Source organism: Mus musculus, chromosome 2 (assembly GCF_000001635.26).
Source record: "Mus musculus strain C57BL/6J chromosome 2, GRCm38.p6 C57BL/6J".
Lineage (NCBI taxonomy): Eukaryota > Metazoa > Chordata > Mammalia > Rodentia > Muridae > Mus > Mus musculus.
In genome coordinates this window covers 88,255,690-88,275,331 of record NC_000068.7, presented here as the reverse complement: position 1 = coordinate 88,275,331, position 19,642 = coordinate 88,255,690, and the positions used below count along the sequence as shown (strand labels likewise).

General features: G+C 33.9%; 1 protein-coding gene and 1 pseudogene across 1 annotated transcript; both read left to right on the top strand.

Moving 5' to 3' along the window:
* Window positions 1-284: 284 nt before the first annotated feature.
* On the top strand, window positions 285-1,223 carry Olfr1173 (olfactory receptor 1173). The gene has a single exon (NM_207566.1). The coding sequence runs from the start codon at window positions 285-287 to the stop codon at window positions 1,221-1,223; it is 939 nt and encodes a 312-aa protein (NP_997449.1).
* Window positions 10,968-11,756, top strand: Olfr1172-ps1 (olfactory receptor 1172, pseudogene 1; annotated as a pseudogene).

Below are 19,642 nucleotides of genomic sequence, written 5' to 3'. Positions count from 1 at the left end.
GAAATCATGTGGAATTTATATGCAATTCATATAGTTAACCATTTCTATTCCAGATGAGAAAAATATAGAATTAAAGAACATATATAGCTTGCAGAGTCATAGAGAATTTGAGGGAAAGAATCTAAACTGAAGAAGAACATTTATGAATACTCGACCATCATCTGCCTTTGTTGTTTATTTCAAGCTTTATCTACACACATACTATTCAACCCTGCCGAGTCCTACTTACTAAATTCCTACTTTTTTTCCTGTTCTTCATTTTTGTGTAACTGGTAACCCATGAAATGATAAACCAGAGTTCTGTAACCACATTTATTCTGGTCGGTTTCTCAGAATATCCACACCTCCAGCCACCTCTCTTCCTTATGGTAATGACCATTTACACAGTCACTCTGGTAGGAAATGTAGGCATAATTTTGGTCAGAAGGATCAACCCTAAGCTTCACACACCCATGTACTTTTTTCTGAGCCATCTTTCATTTTTGGATTTATGTTATTCTAGTGTAGTTCCACCAAAATTGTTAGAGATCTTGATTGTGGAACATAGAACTATTTCTTTAAAAGGTTGCATGACACAGTTTTTCTTTGGCTGTGCATGTGTGATTATAGAGATGTTCATGTTAGCAGTGATGGCCTATGACAGGTTTGTGGCTGTTTGCAAACCCCTGCTCTATACTGTTGCTATGTCTCATAAATTTTGTGCTCTCCTAGTAGCTGGAAGTTATATGTGGGGAGGTCTGGGTGCTGCGATAATCACATACACTCTCGTACAGCTGTCTTATTGTGAACCTGGCATCATTGATCACTTTAGCTGTGAGTATTCAGCCATTGTCTCTGTATCCTGTTCTGACCCCTCCTTCAGCCAGATGGTATGCTTAGTCATTTCCATGTTAAATGAGGTTAGTAGTCTTCTTATCACTATGACCTCCTATGTCTTCCTCATTGTCACAATCATCAAGATGCCTTCTAAAGGTGGACTCAGAAAAGCCTTCTCCACCTGTACTTCACACCTGACTGCCATCAGCATCTTCCATGGGACTATTCTCCTTCTCTACTGTATACCCAATGCAAAGAGCTCAAAGCTGGTGGTCAAAGTAGCAACTGTACTCTATACAGTCCTTATACCCATGCTGAACCCCCTCATCTACAGCCTAAGGAACAAAGATGTAAAAGAGACAGTCAAGAGGCTCATCAGCTCAAAATTGCACTCTCAGACAATATAATACAACTAGAATGCATTTTCAGTTTAACCTGTATTTATTCATATTCTAAAAAACCCATTTTATATATACTATCAATCACACATTAGTTTTATTAAATACATGGTTATGTTTTTAATCTGATATTGAGTTGCAAATTATGCCATTTGGATTGGATTTCCTATAGTTTCATACAAATGTTCTGTACTCTGATTCAAGCTCATTGAACAGTAAAGAAAAGTTAACATTTCAAATCCCTTCAATTAGAGTTATATAAATAATAATGAAAAAGAAAATAATATTTCCTTATAATTCTATAGCAATGCTGCCTCTAGAGTTGACTTTTGGCTCCTTTATTTCACCAACATTCAAGTCCTCACAACTAACCTTTACTTTTTACTTGGAATGCTCTATAAAACAGCTATATGATATTATATAGTGTGTAAATTAATGGTAAAGATTTGTTTTATGAAAATTCTGACTATGAGTAAACATATGTCAAAATGTTTACTATCACCAATATACAGTAATTTCACTTTGTTTTTTTTTTTTTTACTTTTGAGATTATAGCTCCATTATTCTCTTCACATTCTGACCTCTAGACACTCTCATGTAAGTCTCTATAATTCCCTTCAAGTTCATGGCCATTTCATTACCTACCTACATGGACAAATGTATATATTCCTGAACATAATATTTCAGATTGTATAATGTACTTTTATGTATGTTTTCTAAAACATTAATAATTTGGTACATGACAATAAATTGTTCATGTGCTCTTCCCTGGGGAAGATCATTCGCTTGCTTTCAGTTTTCTAAGTATTAACAGACACTATTTGATACTAGCTTCTCTTTATATATACTATCAATCACAGATTAGTTTTATTAAATACATGGTTATGTTTTTAATCTGATATTGAGTTGCAAATTATGCCTTTGGATTGTATTTTCCAATTATAGACAAAGATTTGTATTTTTAAAATGTAACATTGATCACTAACTTTTACTCATTTTTAGTCATTATTAAACAACATATGTACTTTGCTGGCTTAATCAATGAGATACAATAATAGTCTTTATTGTTGTTTAAAATTTTGTGAGTTAATTCCAATAAAATATATTGTTTACAGTTTTGAACTTCTCATTACTAAAACTTTTCTTGATAGTTACACATAAACCTCTTTCATCCTTTTCTTCAATTTTATTTTAGTCATTAAACCAAATTGTCATAATTTTGTCTAAAAGTATGACATGTATTTCTTCATTTTTGAGACTAATTTTGTTAGATGGGTTTTCATTGCACTACTAATATGAATGTATCTTCTTAAAATATTTCATTTGTCTTAGTCTTCTATTGGGAGGCAGAAATTGGTGGGTAGGGGAGCATCCTCATAGAAGCAGGGGCGTCAGGCGGGTAGGGGATTTCTGGAGGTTAAACGGGGAAAGGTGATAGTATTTAAAACTTAAGTAAAGAAATTATCCAATAAAGGAAAAGAAAAAAATTAAAATGTCTATGTTCTTGGAGAGAAAATGATTCATCTTTCATTAAGTTTTCAGTGTCTGGTAAATTGATCATGTTCCAATGAAGGTCAAATATCTAATAATATACAAGGAGCAGAAACTTCATTTTTATTTAAAGGGAAAAATGAAAGTCTGCCTCTATCAGTGTGCAAGTGTCAGTATTTGGTTTAAGCTGTAGTATCATCTTGGATTTTTGTTTTGTTTTGTTTTTAAATAAACTGTGTGTCTTTGTTTTTTTTGTTTTCAGTTAAGATGTTACAAATTGTAATTCCATCTTGATGGATTTTCCTTCAATGAATATGCGGCGTTCTTCCATGTCTCTTCATATGAGATTTAGTTGGAAATCAATTTTGTCAAATATTACAATTAACTACATCAGCTTTTTCATTTGGTCTATTGCTTTTAATAATTTTGTTCCAACCCTATCCTTGATGTTAATGGATTTTGCTTGGGTGTTGCAGAAAGACAGGTCCTGTTTTCACATCCATTCAATTACTCTGTGTCTTTTTATTGGAGAATTAAGACTATTGCTATTGAGACATCAAGGAGCAATGTTTGCTGATTCCTGTTAATTTATTCTTGTGATGTGATGTGATGTGATGTGATGTGATGTGATGTGATGTGATGTGATGTGATGTGATGTGATGTGATGTGATGTGTGTGTGTATATATGCAACCTACTTCTCTCAAACCCATTTTTTCTTCACTACCAACTAATTTATTCCCCCTTAAAAAAACAAAATAGAGTTTTTGCTGCCTATATTCTTGGATATTTGACCTTTATTAGAATATGATCAATCTATCACACATCAGAAACTTAATGAAAAGCGAATCTCTCAGTCTGAGCACACTGACAATTTTTTAAATAATACAGAAGACCAATCTATGGATTCAGTGTAATACCCATCAAATTTCAACACAATTCTTTGCAGAACGTAAAAGGCCACTTCTAATGCTGATATTGAGAATCTGTGTTTAATAATAGGCACAAAATAAAAATAAATTAAAATAACTGAGATTATAAAACATTTTATTAACAGTTGCTATCACTTTGTTGATTTTAAATTTTGACAGATTTTTTTTTTGTCCAGGAATGTTATAATATCTGAATTTGAATTTACCTCTGACCTTCTTAATCGATATGGATATTAAGCATTTTCCTTAGTGTTATTATTCATTTGTATTGATAAAGTTTTTGTTTAAAACCACATTGAATAATTTTTTATCTTATTTTACTTTCTCTAGATTTTCTTTTCATATTTAGTATTTTTTTTGCTTAATTGAACAGTGATTGTATCGTTGCTTATGACCCCCTCCCTCTGTTCCCTTTCAAGTTCATGGTATCTTAGTATTTTTAAACTATTCACTAATTTATTGATTAATACATTACTATTTACTAATTTTAATATGTATATTTTCAAATACATAAATAAATGCAATCTGAATCATCAATTTAATGAAGATTATAAAAATATCTTAAGGATGATCAGTTGAGATTGGAGAAATATGCAGGGGCTTATCTCTAGGGATTTTCCCTATTCACTGTGGTATGCCAATTGGTGTCATTATTATTCAAGATATTTAAGCTACCACATTGTTGAGATTTCATGGGGATATCTATCCTGTCTTATCTAAAAAATAAAATTGTTCAGTAGATATCCTTATTATATAGATCTGTCTTCCCCCTATAGGCTATGTTACTTGAGCCTGAGATATTAGGGTTATATTGTAGTTGTATCTTCTTGGCCAGAGCAGCATCACCAGTTAGTTCTTCTATGCATTTTTTTATCTATAGTATTTATGGATTTCTCTTTTTTTTTCAACTTTTTTTTCTTTAACTTTTTATCTTTTTAATTTTTTTCTCTTTTTTTATTGGGTATTTATTTCATTTACATTTCCAATGCTAATCCAAAAATCCCCCACATGCTTCCCCACCCACTCCCATATCCACCCACTCCCACTTCTTGGCCCTGGCTTTCCCCTGTACTGAGGCATATAAAGTGTGCATGACCAATGGGCCTCTCTTTCCACTGATGGCCAACTAGGCCATCTTCTGATTCATATGCAGCTAGAGACATGAGCTCTGGGGGTATTGGTTAGTTCATATTGTTGTTCCACCTATAGAATTGTAGATCCCTTCAGCTCCTTGGGTATTTTCTCAAGCTCCTACATTGGGGGCCCTGTGATCCATCCAATAGCTGACTGTGAGCATCCACTTCTGTGTTTGCCAGGCCCCGGCATAGTCTCACAAGAAACAGCCATATCTTTCAGCAAAATCTTGCTAGTGTATGCAATAGTATGGGATGGATCTCCGGATATGGCAGTCTCTAGATGGTCCATCCTTTCGTCTCAGCTCCAAACTTTGTCTCTGTGACTTCTTCCATGGGTGTTTTGTTCCCAATTCTAAGAAGGGGCAAAGTGTCCACACTTTGGTCTTGGTTCTTCTTGAGTTTCATGCGTTTAGCAAATTGTATCTTATAAGTTGGGTATTCTAAATTTCTGGGCTAATATGCACTTATCAGTGAGTACATATTGTGTGAGTTCTTTTGTGATTAGGTTACCTCACGCAGGATGATGCCCTCCAGGTCCATCCATTTGCCTAGGAATTTTATAAATTCATTCATTTTAATAGCTGAGTAGTACTCCATTGTGTAAATGTACCACATTTTCTTTATCCATTCCTATTAAGACACAGCATCAAATTAATATAAACATGAAGACATTATTTCAGTATGTCCAAATTACTTCTCAGGTGTATATCTAGTTCTTATCATTCCCACTCTAGTTTTGTCTTGATGAATTTTTTTTACATTAGGTATTTTCTTCATTTACATTTCCAATGCTATCCAAAAGTGCCCCGTAGCCTCCCTACTTCATCGCTACCCACCCACTTCCACTTCTTGGTCCTGGCGTTCCCCTGTACTGAGGCATATAAAGTTTGCAAGACCAATGGGCCTCTCTTTCCAATGATTGCCGACTAGGCCATCCTCTAATACATATGAAGCTAGAGACACGAGCTCTGGACGGGGGGTTAGGGGGGGGGAGTGGGGGGGTACTGGTTAGTTCACATTGTTGTTCCACCTATAGGGTTGCAGACCCCTTTAGCTCCTTGGGACTTTCTCTAGCTCCTCCACTGGGGGCCCTGTGATCCATCTAATAGCTAATTTTGAGCATCCACTTCTGTGTTTGTTAGGCCCCGGCATAGCCTCACAAGAGACAGCTATATCTGGGTCCTTTCAGCAAAATCTTGCTAGTGTATGTAATGCTGTCAGCATTTGGAGGCTGATTATGGGATGGATCCTCAGGTATGGCAGTCTCTACATGGTCCATCCTTTTGTCTCAGCTCCAAACTTTGTCTCTGTAACTCCTTCCATGGGTGTTTTGTTCCCAATTCTAAGAAGGGGCAAAGTGTCCACACTTTGGTCTTGGTTCTTCTTGAGTTTCATGCGTTTAGCAAATTGTATCTTATATCTTTGGTATTCTAAATTTCTGGGCTAATATCCACTTATCAGTGAGTGCATATCAAGTGACTTCTTTTGTGATTGGGTTACCTCACTCAGGATGATTTCCTCCTTCATTTACATTTCAAATGCTACCTGAATGTCCCCTATACACTCCCTCAACCCTGCTTTCTTATCCACCTACTCCCACTTCTTGGCACTGGCGTTCCCTTGTACTGGAGCATATAAAGTTTGCAAGACCAAGCACCCTCTCTTCCCAATGATGGCAGACTAGGCTACGTTCTGCTACATATGCAGCTTGAGACACGTGCTCTGGGAGTACTGATTAGTTCATATTGTTGTTCCACTTATAGGATTGCAGACCCCTTCAGCTCCTTGGGTACTTTCTGTAGCTCCTCCATTGGGGGAGCTGTGTCCATCCTATAGATGACTGTGAGCATCCACTTCTGTATTTGCCAGGCACTGGCCTAGCCTCACAGGAGACAGCTATGTCAGGGTCTTTCCAGCAAAATCTCACTGGCATATGCAATGTGGTCTCTGTATGTTGGCTGATTATGAGATGGATCCCGTGTGGGGTAGTATCTGGATAGTCCATCCTTTAGTCTTAGCTCCTAACTTTGTCTCTGCAAATCCTTCCATGGGTATTTTGTTTCTAATTCTAAGGAGGAATGAAGTATCCACATGTTGGTCTTCCTTCTTCTTGATTTTCTTGTGTTTTGCAAATTGTATCTTGGGTATTCTAAGTTTCTGGGCTAATATCCACTTATCAGTGAATGCATATCAAGTGACTTCTTTTGTGATTGGTTTACCTCATTCAGGATGATATCCTCCAGATGCATTCATTTGCCCAAGAATTTCATGAATTCATTCTTTTAATAGCTGAGTAGTACTCCATTGTGTAAATATATCACATTTTCTGCATCCATTCCTCTGTTGAGGGGCATCTGGGTTCTTTCCAGCTTCTGGCTATTATAAATAAGCCTGCTATGAACATAGTGGAGCATGTGTCCTTATTACCAGTTGGAACATCTTCTGGGTATATGCCCAGGAGTGGTATTGCTGGATATTCCAGTAGTACTATGTCCAATTTTCTGTAGAACTGCCAGACTGATTTCCAGAGTGGTTGTACACGCTTGCATTCCCACCAGCAATGGAGGAGTGTTCCTCTTTCTCCACATCCTCGCCAGCATCTGCTGTCACATGAATTTTTGATCTTAGCCATTCTGACTGGTGTGAGGTGGAATCTCAGGGTTGTTTTGATTTGCATTTCCCTGATGATCAAGGATGTTGAACATTTTTTCAAGTGCTTCTCAGCCCATCGGTATTCCTCAGTTGAGAATTCTTTTTTTTTTTTTTTAACTCTTTACCCCATTTTTTAATGGGGTTATTTGAATTTCTGGAGTCCAACTTCTTGAGCTCTGTGTATATATTGGATATTAGTCCCCTATCAGATTTAGGATTGATAAAAATTCTTTCCCAATATGTTGGTGGCTTTTTTGTGTTATTGACAGTATCTTTTGCCTTAGAGAAGCTTTGCAATTTTATGAGTTCCCATTTGTTGATTCTTTATCTTACAGCACAAGCCATTGCTGTTTTGTTCAGGAATTTTTCCCCTGTGCCCATATCTTCGAGGCTTTTTCCCACTTTCTCCTCTATAAATTTCAATGTCTCTGGTTTTATTTAGAGGTCTTTGATACACTTAGACTTGATCCTTGTATAAGGAGATAAGAATGGATCAATTCATATTCTTCTACATGATAACTGCCAGTTGTGCTAGCATCATCTGTTGAAAATATTGTCTTTTTTTATTTATCAGTCTTTATTCTGGTGCAAATGAAGCTTCTTTGATGAGAAATAATAACTAAACTTATCTGTTAACATGAGAGTAATTGAGAATGTACTAAATAGCATAACTAATTTGGAAATTGACTTTAACAGTTTTTTCTGTGAGACTTATGACCCCACTAACCATGAGTGGTTGGTTAGGTTTCCACTTTCAGGCATGATTTTCCCGACTCGTAAAGAATTAAGTTCAATCATAGAGCTGTTGGTCAATGCCAATACAAAGTCCACCATTATAGGGTTATGGGTCATTGTTGTGGCAAATAGGGTCAGATGCAGCTAGAATTTTCTAAGTCCTGAGTCATAAGTGTAAAGTGTATTCAGAAATAAATGATTTATCACAGCATCTTAATAGAAAGCAGGGTAACATCCATCCAGGTCCTAGTATCTCCTGAAAAACTACTCAAATGGAACTTTCTCCTGTGTTGTATATATAATAAATATACATAATATATATTATATATAATATGAAAATATAGGTAAATATAGAATAAGTTTTCTTTTCAGTTTTTAGACATATTTGTGTTATTTATTTCTCATCCATACTGTTTCTTCTATACTGACTACCCTCCTTGAATTAGTCTGTGTTCTATAGAGGAAGAGATTGTTTAGAATGTCTATATACATTCATATAAAATGTGACTTATAAGTATGGGTTATAGGCTATTGTCCAGATACTCAAACAATGAAGGTCTACCAACATAAAGGGCCAAGAAGCCAGTAGTTGTACAGTCCACAGTATATGAAAGACAATAAATATAAAACTTATTGTATCTGATGTTATATAAATGATGTTTTATTAGACACAAATAAATATATTTAACTTCATTAACATATATAAATATATAATGTATACACTATGTATTAATTACCAATATATATATATATATATATGTAACTACACTAATATATTATATAATATATATCATATACATTTATAATATAAACATTTAATTTCAAAGAATCAGAAACACTTTGTAACTTCATAAGGAAGGACTGACAAAAGTAATAAAGTGCGGTACACATGAACGACATATGGTTCATATTGAAGTAATGAATGTGTAGAATACAGAGAAGTAATGATATAATTTAAGGATTAAAAATTAAATGAGTGTTTACTTTCAAAACTGTTCATATCATTTTATATTAATTATGTCTCAAAACTTGATGACTGAATATTAGTAATAATCCAATGTGGAATTTATGGTAATGGTTAAAAGTGAGATAAATACTAAAAGGACAATTATAATGTTTAAGTTTGCAAACATTTTGGTTTAACTAATTTCTCTTTGGAATACATATTTTTAGTACATATGTTTTTACCAATTATGTTTTAGAATGTAAGATTAATTTTCTGTTTCATCCCGACACAGATCAATTGGTTGTCATCAAAATTGAAGTTCAAGCTTTGTGTAAGATGTTCATTTATTCACCGGGGAAAATACAGAACCAGGAAATAATAAATTAAATGTTTTCATTACACAAAAGCATTAGGGGACGAGCTTCAGTTATATAGACATCAAATTTGCATTGACATGAGAAAGACCAGCTAGTGTTCACTCATATTTAACTGTTCAGCTAAGGTAGGTTAATGAGTTTCAGCAATTAGAAGCACAGGTAATAATATTAATTTGGGAGGGGTAGATAAAAGCCATATAGATGAACCAATTTTTCATCATTTATATTAGTAAAATCTGAAGTGTAATGAATAGATGAAAGTTTGTTCTCCAAAGTAGAAGACTTTGAATAAAACTGTTAGAATTATCCAGATAGCTATTTACTTAATTTATCTTAATCTAGGTTCACAAGCAACTCTTTGTTTGTTTGACCATAAGTGGATATGCATATTAACTGAAGTTTTATTGTTCTCTGTTGGCAGTTTCTTTTTTAATAGGTATCACCTATAAGTAACAATACATGATGACACAGCTTCACTTTTATATCATGTAAGCTACAAATAATACTTATAAAGGCAAAATAACAAAAATTATCTTCAATGTATATCTTTCCCTATTTCCCACTCCCCATATTTCATTTATGTGTACAGATTTAAGAATGCAAATCCACCACATATTAAAGACAAACATATGTATCTCTGAAAGATTCATGTTTCTTTATTCTCTTTTCAAATTTAAAAGAGATCTTTGTCTTATAAACTTTATAAAAGGCAAAGATAAGTGTGTTGATTTATACATTATAACATTTTATTTTAATATGCCCCATGGGTGATCATAGTCTAATATTTTATCTCTAGAACACTCTTTGGAGCAGACATATACATGCGAAATTAAAACATATACTTAGTTAAAATCTGATTTCTTTCCTTTGTTACTGAATGATACAGACCACATAGCATCAGAATAAAATGATTTTCATTTTTGCCAAACAGTGCCAGAGACTTCCATTGCATTTGAAATGATGAATATTCTTTAATACAGTCAAGAATTTGAAGAATCTGAATACTTACATTTAATATATTGTTCAAGTGAATGCTTTGTTTTAAACATGAAGAAATGTCTATTCTTTTATTATATAGACTAATATTTCTATGATTGATCTATGTACACAAATATTGAAGATGAATTAAAATTCCATCAAATCAGAAGTATTATTGCAAAACAGAAGACAGATATAAAATGTTAAAAATGTAAGAAGTTAAAATTTTCACAATGGTATGTGGCTTTCACACATGACAACTGAACTCTCAGACTATCAGATATGTTTCATTATGAACAATATCATAAAAGTCTACTTACAGAGTAATATGGCTGGAAAGATTTCTTGGGGAAAAATAACATAGAAAATGAATTGCTATTGTTTTCTTTTTTCCCTTTCTTCATTTTTTTTCTCTCATCTTCTTTTCTTTTTTCTTTTATCTAGAGGTAACTAACAATGCATCTAGCCCACTTTGAAATTAGCTTTTAAATTATACATACAAAGAAGAATGGATAGGGGAAATTGCTCCTCTGTGGACAAATTCATTTTCTCAGGAATTACCAATAACCCTGACACAAAAGTGGCCCTGTTCATCACATTCCTACTTGTTTATCTCATTGCACTTCTTGTCAATCTTGGAATGATAATTTTAATTAGAGTGGATGCTCAGCTTCACACACCCATGTACTTTTTTCTCACCAAGAAAAAGTAAGTGGTAGCTCATCACCATATTCTATTTTTTAAAAACAAACATACAGACATCCTCTAATATCTACACATAAATTTAAAAAAAAACATAAGAAATTGAACCCTATGTATCTCAGAAATATTGTTTTGGTTTACCAATCTTGATTTCTTTTTTTAAAAATGTCAAGCTTAAACCTGGTGACATTCTATCATATATACCAATCTGTTGTTCTCTTACTTATTTTGCATAAATATGTATGCATTTAAATTCTTATGGATATGGTGCAGAAGCCTTGCTTACATATCAGTTTTTATTGTTTGTAATAATGTCTTTAAACATTAATTAATGTAATTTTGTTTCTTGAGTACATATGTCTAATATTTCAATTTAAGTATTCTTAAATATTAGTTCAAAGCACTAACATAACATGTTAGATATAAAAGGTAAAAACAATGAGAAAATAAAATAAAATTCTCAAAAAGATATTATTACTTAGGGATGAACTAGGTGTTGATAAAATTAAATAAAGGTGTGTTAATTTCAAGCCCCCTCTCCCACACACACCACATGTGTGCTTACTAGATCTCAACATAGGTATGTCAGAAGCCATATATCTTAGTTAGGGTTTTATTGCTGTAAACATAGACCATGATGAAGGCAACTGTTAGTATAAGGAAAGCATTTAACTGTGGCTGGCTTGCAGGTTCAGAGGTTCAGTCTACTATCACCAAGGTGGAAACATAGAATCATCAAGCTAGTAATAAAACAGTAGGATATGAGAGTTCTACATCTTCATTTGAAAGGTTCTAGCAGAATCCTGACTTCCAGGCAGCTAGGACTAGGGTATTAAATCCCACACCCACAGTGACACATCTATTCCAACAAGGTTATACTTTCTAGTAATGCCACTTCCTGGGCCAAATATACACAAACCATCACTCTATCATAAGAGTATCTAATAACTATTAGGTGATCTATCTGAACTAAAGAACTTAAAAGTAAATGCGTAGTGTTGGTAGGAACGGAATTGAGAGTAAGGGCATTATTGTCATAGCAGAGGAGGAGGAGAGACAATACTAGAAGAAGAATGCAGAGGGGAATAACTTAGAGACTATAAGAAAACTTTAAAAAAAAAACATCTAAGAGTGTAATATACATAATGCTCTAAGGGAAGGAGGATAAAAGAAGCCACAAAGAGAGCAGAAAGAGCAGAGAGGCTTCTCTTTATCATGGGACAGAACAGCTTTTTTTCTTAATAGCACGGCAACGCTTAGCCTTATTAAAGAGAACTCTTTCTTCTTACAGAGTTTGGTTTAATTCATTTAGCAATAAAATGGTAGAAACTTTTTCTTTCTCTATGCAATAAAAATTGGGACTGATTTTTCATGCAGAATGGGTGAATTCTTTCTTCATTGGGGCTTGGTGTTTTGCTTCAAATGCATAAAAATAGATGTGTGTGTGTGTGTGTGTGGTGTGTGTGAGTGTGTGTGTGTAAATATGTAATTATGAGAATATATGTAAGCTGAGACCAACTGGTTTAAATGAAAATACATAAATATGCACTGTCAAAGTGTATATGAATTTATGAGTGTTTATGCTGATTTGCTTATGTAAAAGGTTTTTCTTCCTTGAATGTAGTGATTCTCTTCTTCTGGTTCAATAGAAATTTACTGCCTCAAACTCCCATCTTGTCTCACAAACAAGGGGCGTCTGGACAAAAGGAAAAGGCTCTAGCAATTAATCCTTTACTTAATACCCTACTGTTTTATGATAAGGTGCTAAATGTCAGAAAGTGTAGTTTCTGGCCTCAGGGGGACTGATACAGTTCAGCTACAGTAGCGAAGTAACTTAGACTTAGATAGATGAATGTCTTATTACTATACAACAGCCCTAAATATCTCATAAGTCCAGTCTTACCCCTGATGAAATTATTCCCCTTCTGCTGACTCAAGAAAAAAAAAAGTCAATTCAACTTCTTGATCTGCTTTCAAGGTGTGCTGGGGCAATGGAGACTCAGAGCTTGTCAGTGTGGCCAACTAATACAAGGTATAACTTTAGGCTCAAATAATAAGAAGAAGTCAGGTCCAATACTGCCTATGTGGCCAAGATTCTGAAGTTGGGAGGCTCAAAGACCTAGGGTAGAACCAAGCACAACTGACCATAAAAAGAAAAAGTTGATGAAATGATTCCTAATGATGCTATACTCACAGACTGTTGCCTACTCCAATCACCATCAAAGAGGCTTCTCGCTGCTCATTGGAGAAGATTCAGAGACTCATACCCAAACATTACATGGAATTCAAGGAAGCCTGCAGAGGAGAGAGAGGAAAGATTGTAGGAGCCAGAAGAGGCAAGCATACCAGAAAAACTCCACCCACAGAACCAACTAAACAGTACTTGTATGGGTTCACAGAGACTGATGCAACAGTCATGGAATCTTCATGCATCTATGCGAGGTCCTCTGCATGAATGCTGTTTGGCTTGGTGTTTTGGTGGGACTCATAACAGTAGGAGTAGTGGTGCAACTTACTCCTTTGCCTGCTTTTGCGACTCATCCTCTACTCCTTGTTTGCCTAAACCAAATTTAATATAATGTTGTGTGTCTAGTGTTATTGTTAATTGATATCACTCAGAAGACTGATCCTTCTTAAAGGGAAGCTGAGAAGCAGGAAACTGGAGTGAGAGAACGTGGGGGGGAGGTTGACTGGAAGCAGTACAGGGAGATGAGTCAGGATATGTTGTGTGAGAGAATAATAAAAAGAAACACACACAAAGAAACAAACATATAACTATGTTTTCATTAGGCCTGTGACCTTTGTAGTCTAAATTTTTTGGTCAGTTTAGCAGTATCAAGATTGGGTTCCTTTGTATGAATTTCTCAAAAAACTAATTAAAATATTCCTTAAAAATCACTATCCTCATGGGATAATCATCCCTTTGCATGAGAAAAAAGCTAAAAGAGTGTAAAAGAGGGAATATAAATTGAAGAACTGAGCTAATTTCAACTGAGGATACACAAAGTAGAAGGCCATGGATCAGAAACTCAAGGTATAGACAGCACATATTTTTACATAGTGCTTAAAGATTTTAAATAAAAAGCCAAGGAGGGGTCTTAAGGGTGTGCTGAAAAAGTTTAGGGCTGTGCACTCAATAGTCCTATATTCTCATGTATTTGTAGAGATAATTCTGTTTGCAAATCATTGCCAATTATAAACAGAACTGCCCCAACCACAATCAAGTGCAACACAAATCTACTCAAATAAATGTAAATAAAAGACAGTTTAGCAGCATGTCCTTTTATCATAATAATAGTAGTAGATTCCCCCAGGACTTATGATGCCCCAGCTGTTAGATTTTTATTGATGTGTTTGTTTGTTTTCCATATTTACTCTATACACATGAGTTCTCTTCTGGGATGGCCAGATCTGAAGACTAATCAGAAAGCAGTTGGTTACCCTGATAGCATTGATGTCACTGCTGCATCAATGGGTATCAATGGGTATGATATATCTGTGAAGTTAGGGTTTAATTCACAAGCATCATAGTGAGATACAACCATGCTGAATTCTCCAGAAGACTGAGTAGCATCTTCAAGCAATATGAAAGTTATGCTCCAGAGATCTGCTCTCCTGTGCTTTGGGAGAATAGTTCTCCCAAGAGTTATAGCTCTTAGGACAAACGTCTCAGATGATGGAGTTAGGATTGGAGTTAGTTAGGATTGCATCCCTAATCCTTCTAGATAGGATTCTTATATAGAGTTTTGGGATGGGTAAGGGTCTAACAACAGGTACTCCTCATTGATTTGGTCTGAGATCTTTGGGGAAACCTTATTTGTATGTGGGAAGGCTTGGTGCTAAGCCTATATGACTGATGGCCACATACCTCTCTGCGTGGGAGGGAGGCAGGGCGGGGGAAGGCGCTGTGAGAGACTGAAGCTACATGACAGGAGCCAGGGACCCAGGAGGCATAGCCAAACATCCACTGCCCCATGCAGGTGGAAGTCATGACCCATCGGTTTACTGGAGTTCCAGACCTTTGCTTGACTGGGGACCAAGCTGTCTGTGCACAGCCCACTGTCCCATATTGTGGTAGGATAAAGTTGTCTCTTAGGCATGTACTCAAGAGTGTGTACACACTTGCATGCCCAAGATTGTTATAGCTGGATATTAACTTAATTGATTCCCATCTCTCTAAGTAACTAACATACAAATTTTCATAGTGGCTGTTCAAGTTACCCCTCCCACAAGTAAAGAATGAGTATTATTCTTATTCTGTATCTTTGCAAGCATGAGTTATCAATTTTCTTATTGACCTTAGACATCTAACAGATGTAAGATCATGTATACAGAAATATCTATTTTGATATGTGCCACAATTTTAATTTGGTTATTTGGCTTTCATATCTTGTTATTGAGCTATTTACATTTTTTTATTAAATAACCCTTTATTGAATCTGTAACTAGAAAAAATATTTCCAGTTCTGTGGTCTGACACTTTGAATGGCAATGTCCTTTACTATGCACTGGATTCTTTGTTTTATGATCTTCTGTTTATTAACTGTTGATGTTAGTTCCTGTGCTAATGGTATTCTGCTCATCAAGTCTTTCTTGTGCTAGTGAGTTCAAGGCTATTCTCCAAGTCTCTAACTGGAGTGGCCTATATGTTAGCAGGGAGTGACTGATGGAGTTTGGGGATAGGAAAAAGCTTCAACTAGGAGTGGGGGAAAGTAAGGAGGACAAATCTGTGGGATCCGCCAGAGAAGACATGAGAGGAGGCTGCTACAGATACTCAGCTACAGAGTTAGTCCTGAGACTGAGACTGCTCTATGGGATTTGAAGCAATGGAGAGAGAGAGAAGTGAAGCCTTTGGTGTTAGTTTGTTTTCCTAACTTGAGCCTGTCTCTTGAAAAATCAGCAGATGTCCAGACAAGATAAACAACATGAATACTTAAAACAGAACTGTTGCACTTCATTTCTTGTTCTGATATACATAAATGAATATATAGAACGATTGTGATAATGTTTTTGAAGCCAATGAAGGTCTAATTGAATACATATTTAGTATATAACTCCTAGTCAATATGTGTTTGGGAGAGCATGTCCATGTTTTCATGTAAATAATGTTTACTTCTCAATCATATACCAGTTTTCATGAAAAGAAACCATGTAAATTATAATTATGTTGATATATTAGAATAACTGTTATATATTTATTGTTATTTCCTTTTAACTTGAAAATATATCATCTATATGGGGTTAGGATTTATCAAGTCATGAGAGAGCCTAATAATGATTATTGAGAGGAAATTATATTTTCGCTAACAGAGTCTAGATTTCCTTTAATTGTTTCTACATGATTCATGACTGCACACAATTTGAATTCCTCAGGGTTTATGTCTCAAGTGTCAAGCAGTTACAGATTAAACAATAAACAATATCATGAAATAAATTTTTAGGTTTCAGTCTTCTGCATGACTCTTAGTTGTTCTTCAGAAATAGTTTCCAGTTGCTAAAATATTAGTACTTGTATATTCAGTTGAATTCTATTTCACTGATTAATTGCTATTGTAGTTGGGAAAATTATAAAAGCATTTTAATTTTGATGTAAACTATACATGTGGTTTATTAATTATATTAACATTATCAAAAATGGATATCAGGAAAGACTCTATTTTGGTGAGTTACTTTAAATTTGTCTATGTTTTCAGTCTGTGGATGTACACAGGATCCACATACTAGAGATAAGGGTAAAACAGTGTGAGCTATTTTATTTAATGATGCATATTTGATTATTAAACTTGAAGCATATTTTTTCATTTCCACTGTACTAAATTTAAAGCTGTTTTCTTACTGTTAAGTTATTGTTCAAAAATTAAACCAATAGTTACCTAAAAGTTTATCCTAATGACTTTAGTAAATTTAGATGCAGTATATAAAGCCCACAAAACATGTCCACTTATAGTAACACAGTGTATGAGGCATGTTATATAAAACTGAATATAATGATTGTAAATTAAAATGGAGTGGTAGTAAAAATGCTGGAATTGATAAAGAGCAGTTTTCTGAGAAGTACTGTGTACAAAGCTTGTGAGGAAAACAGAATATAAAGCATCAAACAATAATTTTTTCAGAAATTATGTCAACTTAAAACACCTCTGAAAGTTAATGTGGACCTATTGAAATGTTATTCCACTATTAAAACTTATTCTACTTCATTTTTTTTCTCCAAACACTCTCTTAAACTCCTTCCTGTGATTTTTCAAAATCATGACTTCTTTTTATGTTGTGTGTTCATATATTTTATCTAAGCCATTGGGAAGCACAGGCAGGTTTAGTTTTGTAAGTTTAAAGCTAACTTAAAGTTTAGTGAGTTTCAGACTATCTCTACGTAATAGGACCTTGTTTTTGTTTTATGTTCCGTTTTGTTTTTAAAGCAATGAACATACTGATAAAAATGAAGAAAATCATTTGGTTTTTGTGCTTCTTACATGATTCATTGTAGTGTGTGCAAAGCAATATTAATTTGTGAATTTTATAAAATTATGTTAGACTTGGGGAAATTGGTATCTTTTTTATTAAGCAAAACATGGATTATTCAATAACTAGAGAGTAACGAGATCTTAATCAAAATGACATGAAGTTGGTAATAACAGAGAATAGCACAGAAGGCACATAGTATTATTTTTTGATTTGTTGTTCATTGATGTGGAGTACTTTCCCACAGCATATCAAGAAGCAGGATAATCAATAAGCACTAGAGAGTAATAGGAAAACATTAAAAACCTTTGATGTAACACTGGCATTAGGGAAAGCATCAATGCACATACAGATCCAAAAGTGAATCTTAATCCTAGTTCTAAAAGGAGACAAGATATAGCTCTACAGATCTTTTTTTGTTTGTTTTATTTTTAAATGCTATAAAATCAGAATGTCTTATTACCTCTAGTAATCTACCAAGATCCTTTGTTATTTACTGTAATAAACTTCAAAGAACATCTTAGTTATTGTACAAAACTTTACCATCACAACATCATTTCAGCAATAATTGTTTTAAAAGTCTTGGTGATATTTTTCTTGTTTTATTTTACTTTGTACTTTTCTCAGCAATAGAAAATGTCATGACTGAAAAATTCAAGTAGAGAATGGATAGCTAAAACTTTTCTGAGTGTTTCTACTTTTTAGATAGTTATTACATTGTACACTATTTCTTTTGGATGCTTGGCACAATTTATAATGCTTGAATCATACTTCAGCTATTTTAATATTTCCCTAGAAATGGGATACACCTATGGGCTCTTCAATAGATAATGAAAATGCAACATATACAAACAATACAAGTTTATTTATGTCTACCAAATTATAAAATTAATTATGTTTTTATGTATTGATATTTTCTCAGTATTAGCAAATAATTTCCTCAAATTCACGAATTTACTACACCACAATTCTGAATGCAGGGGTGCAGGTATTCAACATCATAGTGCACCTATAATAACTCAGGGTTCGGGGCTGATGAAGAAACTTGTTTATTGTATTCTGAGAATTATGTAGTGTGAGAAAACAAGTAAAAAAGCTAAAGAAAAAGGAGGAAACAAAGGCACAAAAACAAGTGTAAATCTATTTCTTTAGTTAAAAGGAAGAGCAGGCTTGTAGCTTGAAATCGTTGTAAATGTACATGAAAGTGCACTAGGATTCTAATTATTCAGGAACATTCAAAATAAAGCATAAAACTCATAAAAATAAATATAAATAAATATTAATAATAACAAGAATATTATTATGCTATGTACATATTTAAATATAATATTAATTATAGTCAGTGTTTAGGATTCTATAGTGACAACATTAAAAATTATGTCTCTGTATGAAGAATGTAACTATTGGGAAAATAGTGGAAATTTAATAAAAAGAGAATACAAGAAATTTAAATTTGTAGGAATCCTTTTATTATAAACATGCTTTGCTTTGTTAGAGGTCAGAAAATTTACTTAGGTCATTTAATTAACCTATTTTGTAATTATTCTGGGTGGTCTTTCTGTAAAGACTATTGAAGAACATTTATGTATAAAATGGTTTTATCCAAATTATCTATTGTAATTACCCAGTGATAGCAGAATTTTGTCAGAGGCTTTTCAAATTGTATACTTTTAAGACAGTAGAAGAAATCTAAATTCAGATAAGATATTCTTGCCAACACAACACATATGACTGACTAAATAAATTTCTTAGAGGCCCAATAAACTCTAATGCCACTGGCAGTATGATTATATAGATGATGGTCTATCCTAGAAAATAAGTGAATTGGATTAAGGCAAATTATTTGTTGTTAGAGACAAAATCAAAAGATGTGCCAGTTCTCTTACATACCCAACATATGCAATTGTAATTATTATTTAATATCTTTGAGAAATGTAGAGAACAGTCACTTATTTTTTAATTCATTTATTTTCATTAGATATTTTCTTTATTTACATTTCAAATATTAACCACTTTCCT

What these genes read in the sequence shown, in the direction of transcription:
- Olfr1173 (NM_207566.1), top strand. Translation starts at nt 285, where the DNA reads ATGATAAACCAGAGTTCTGTAACCACATTTATTCTGGTCGGTTTCTCA.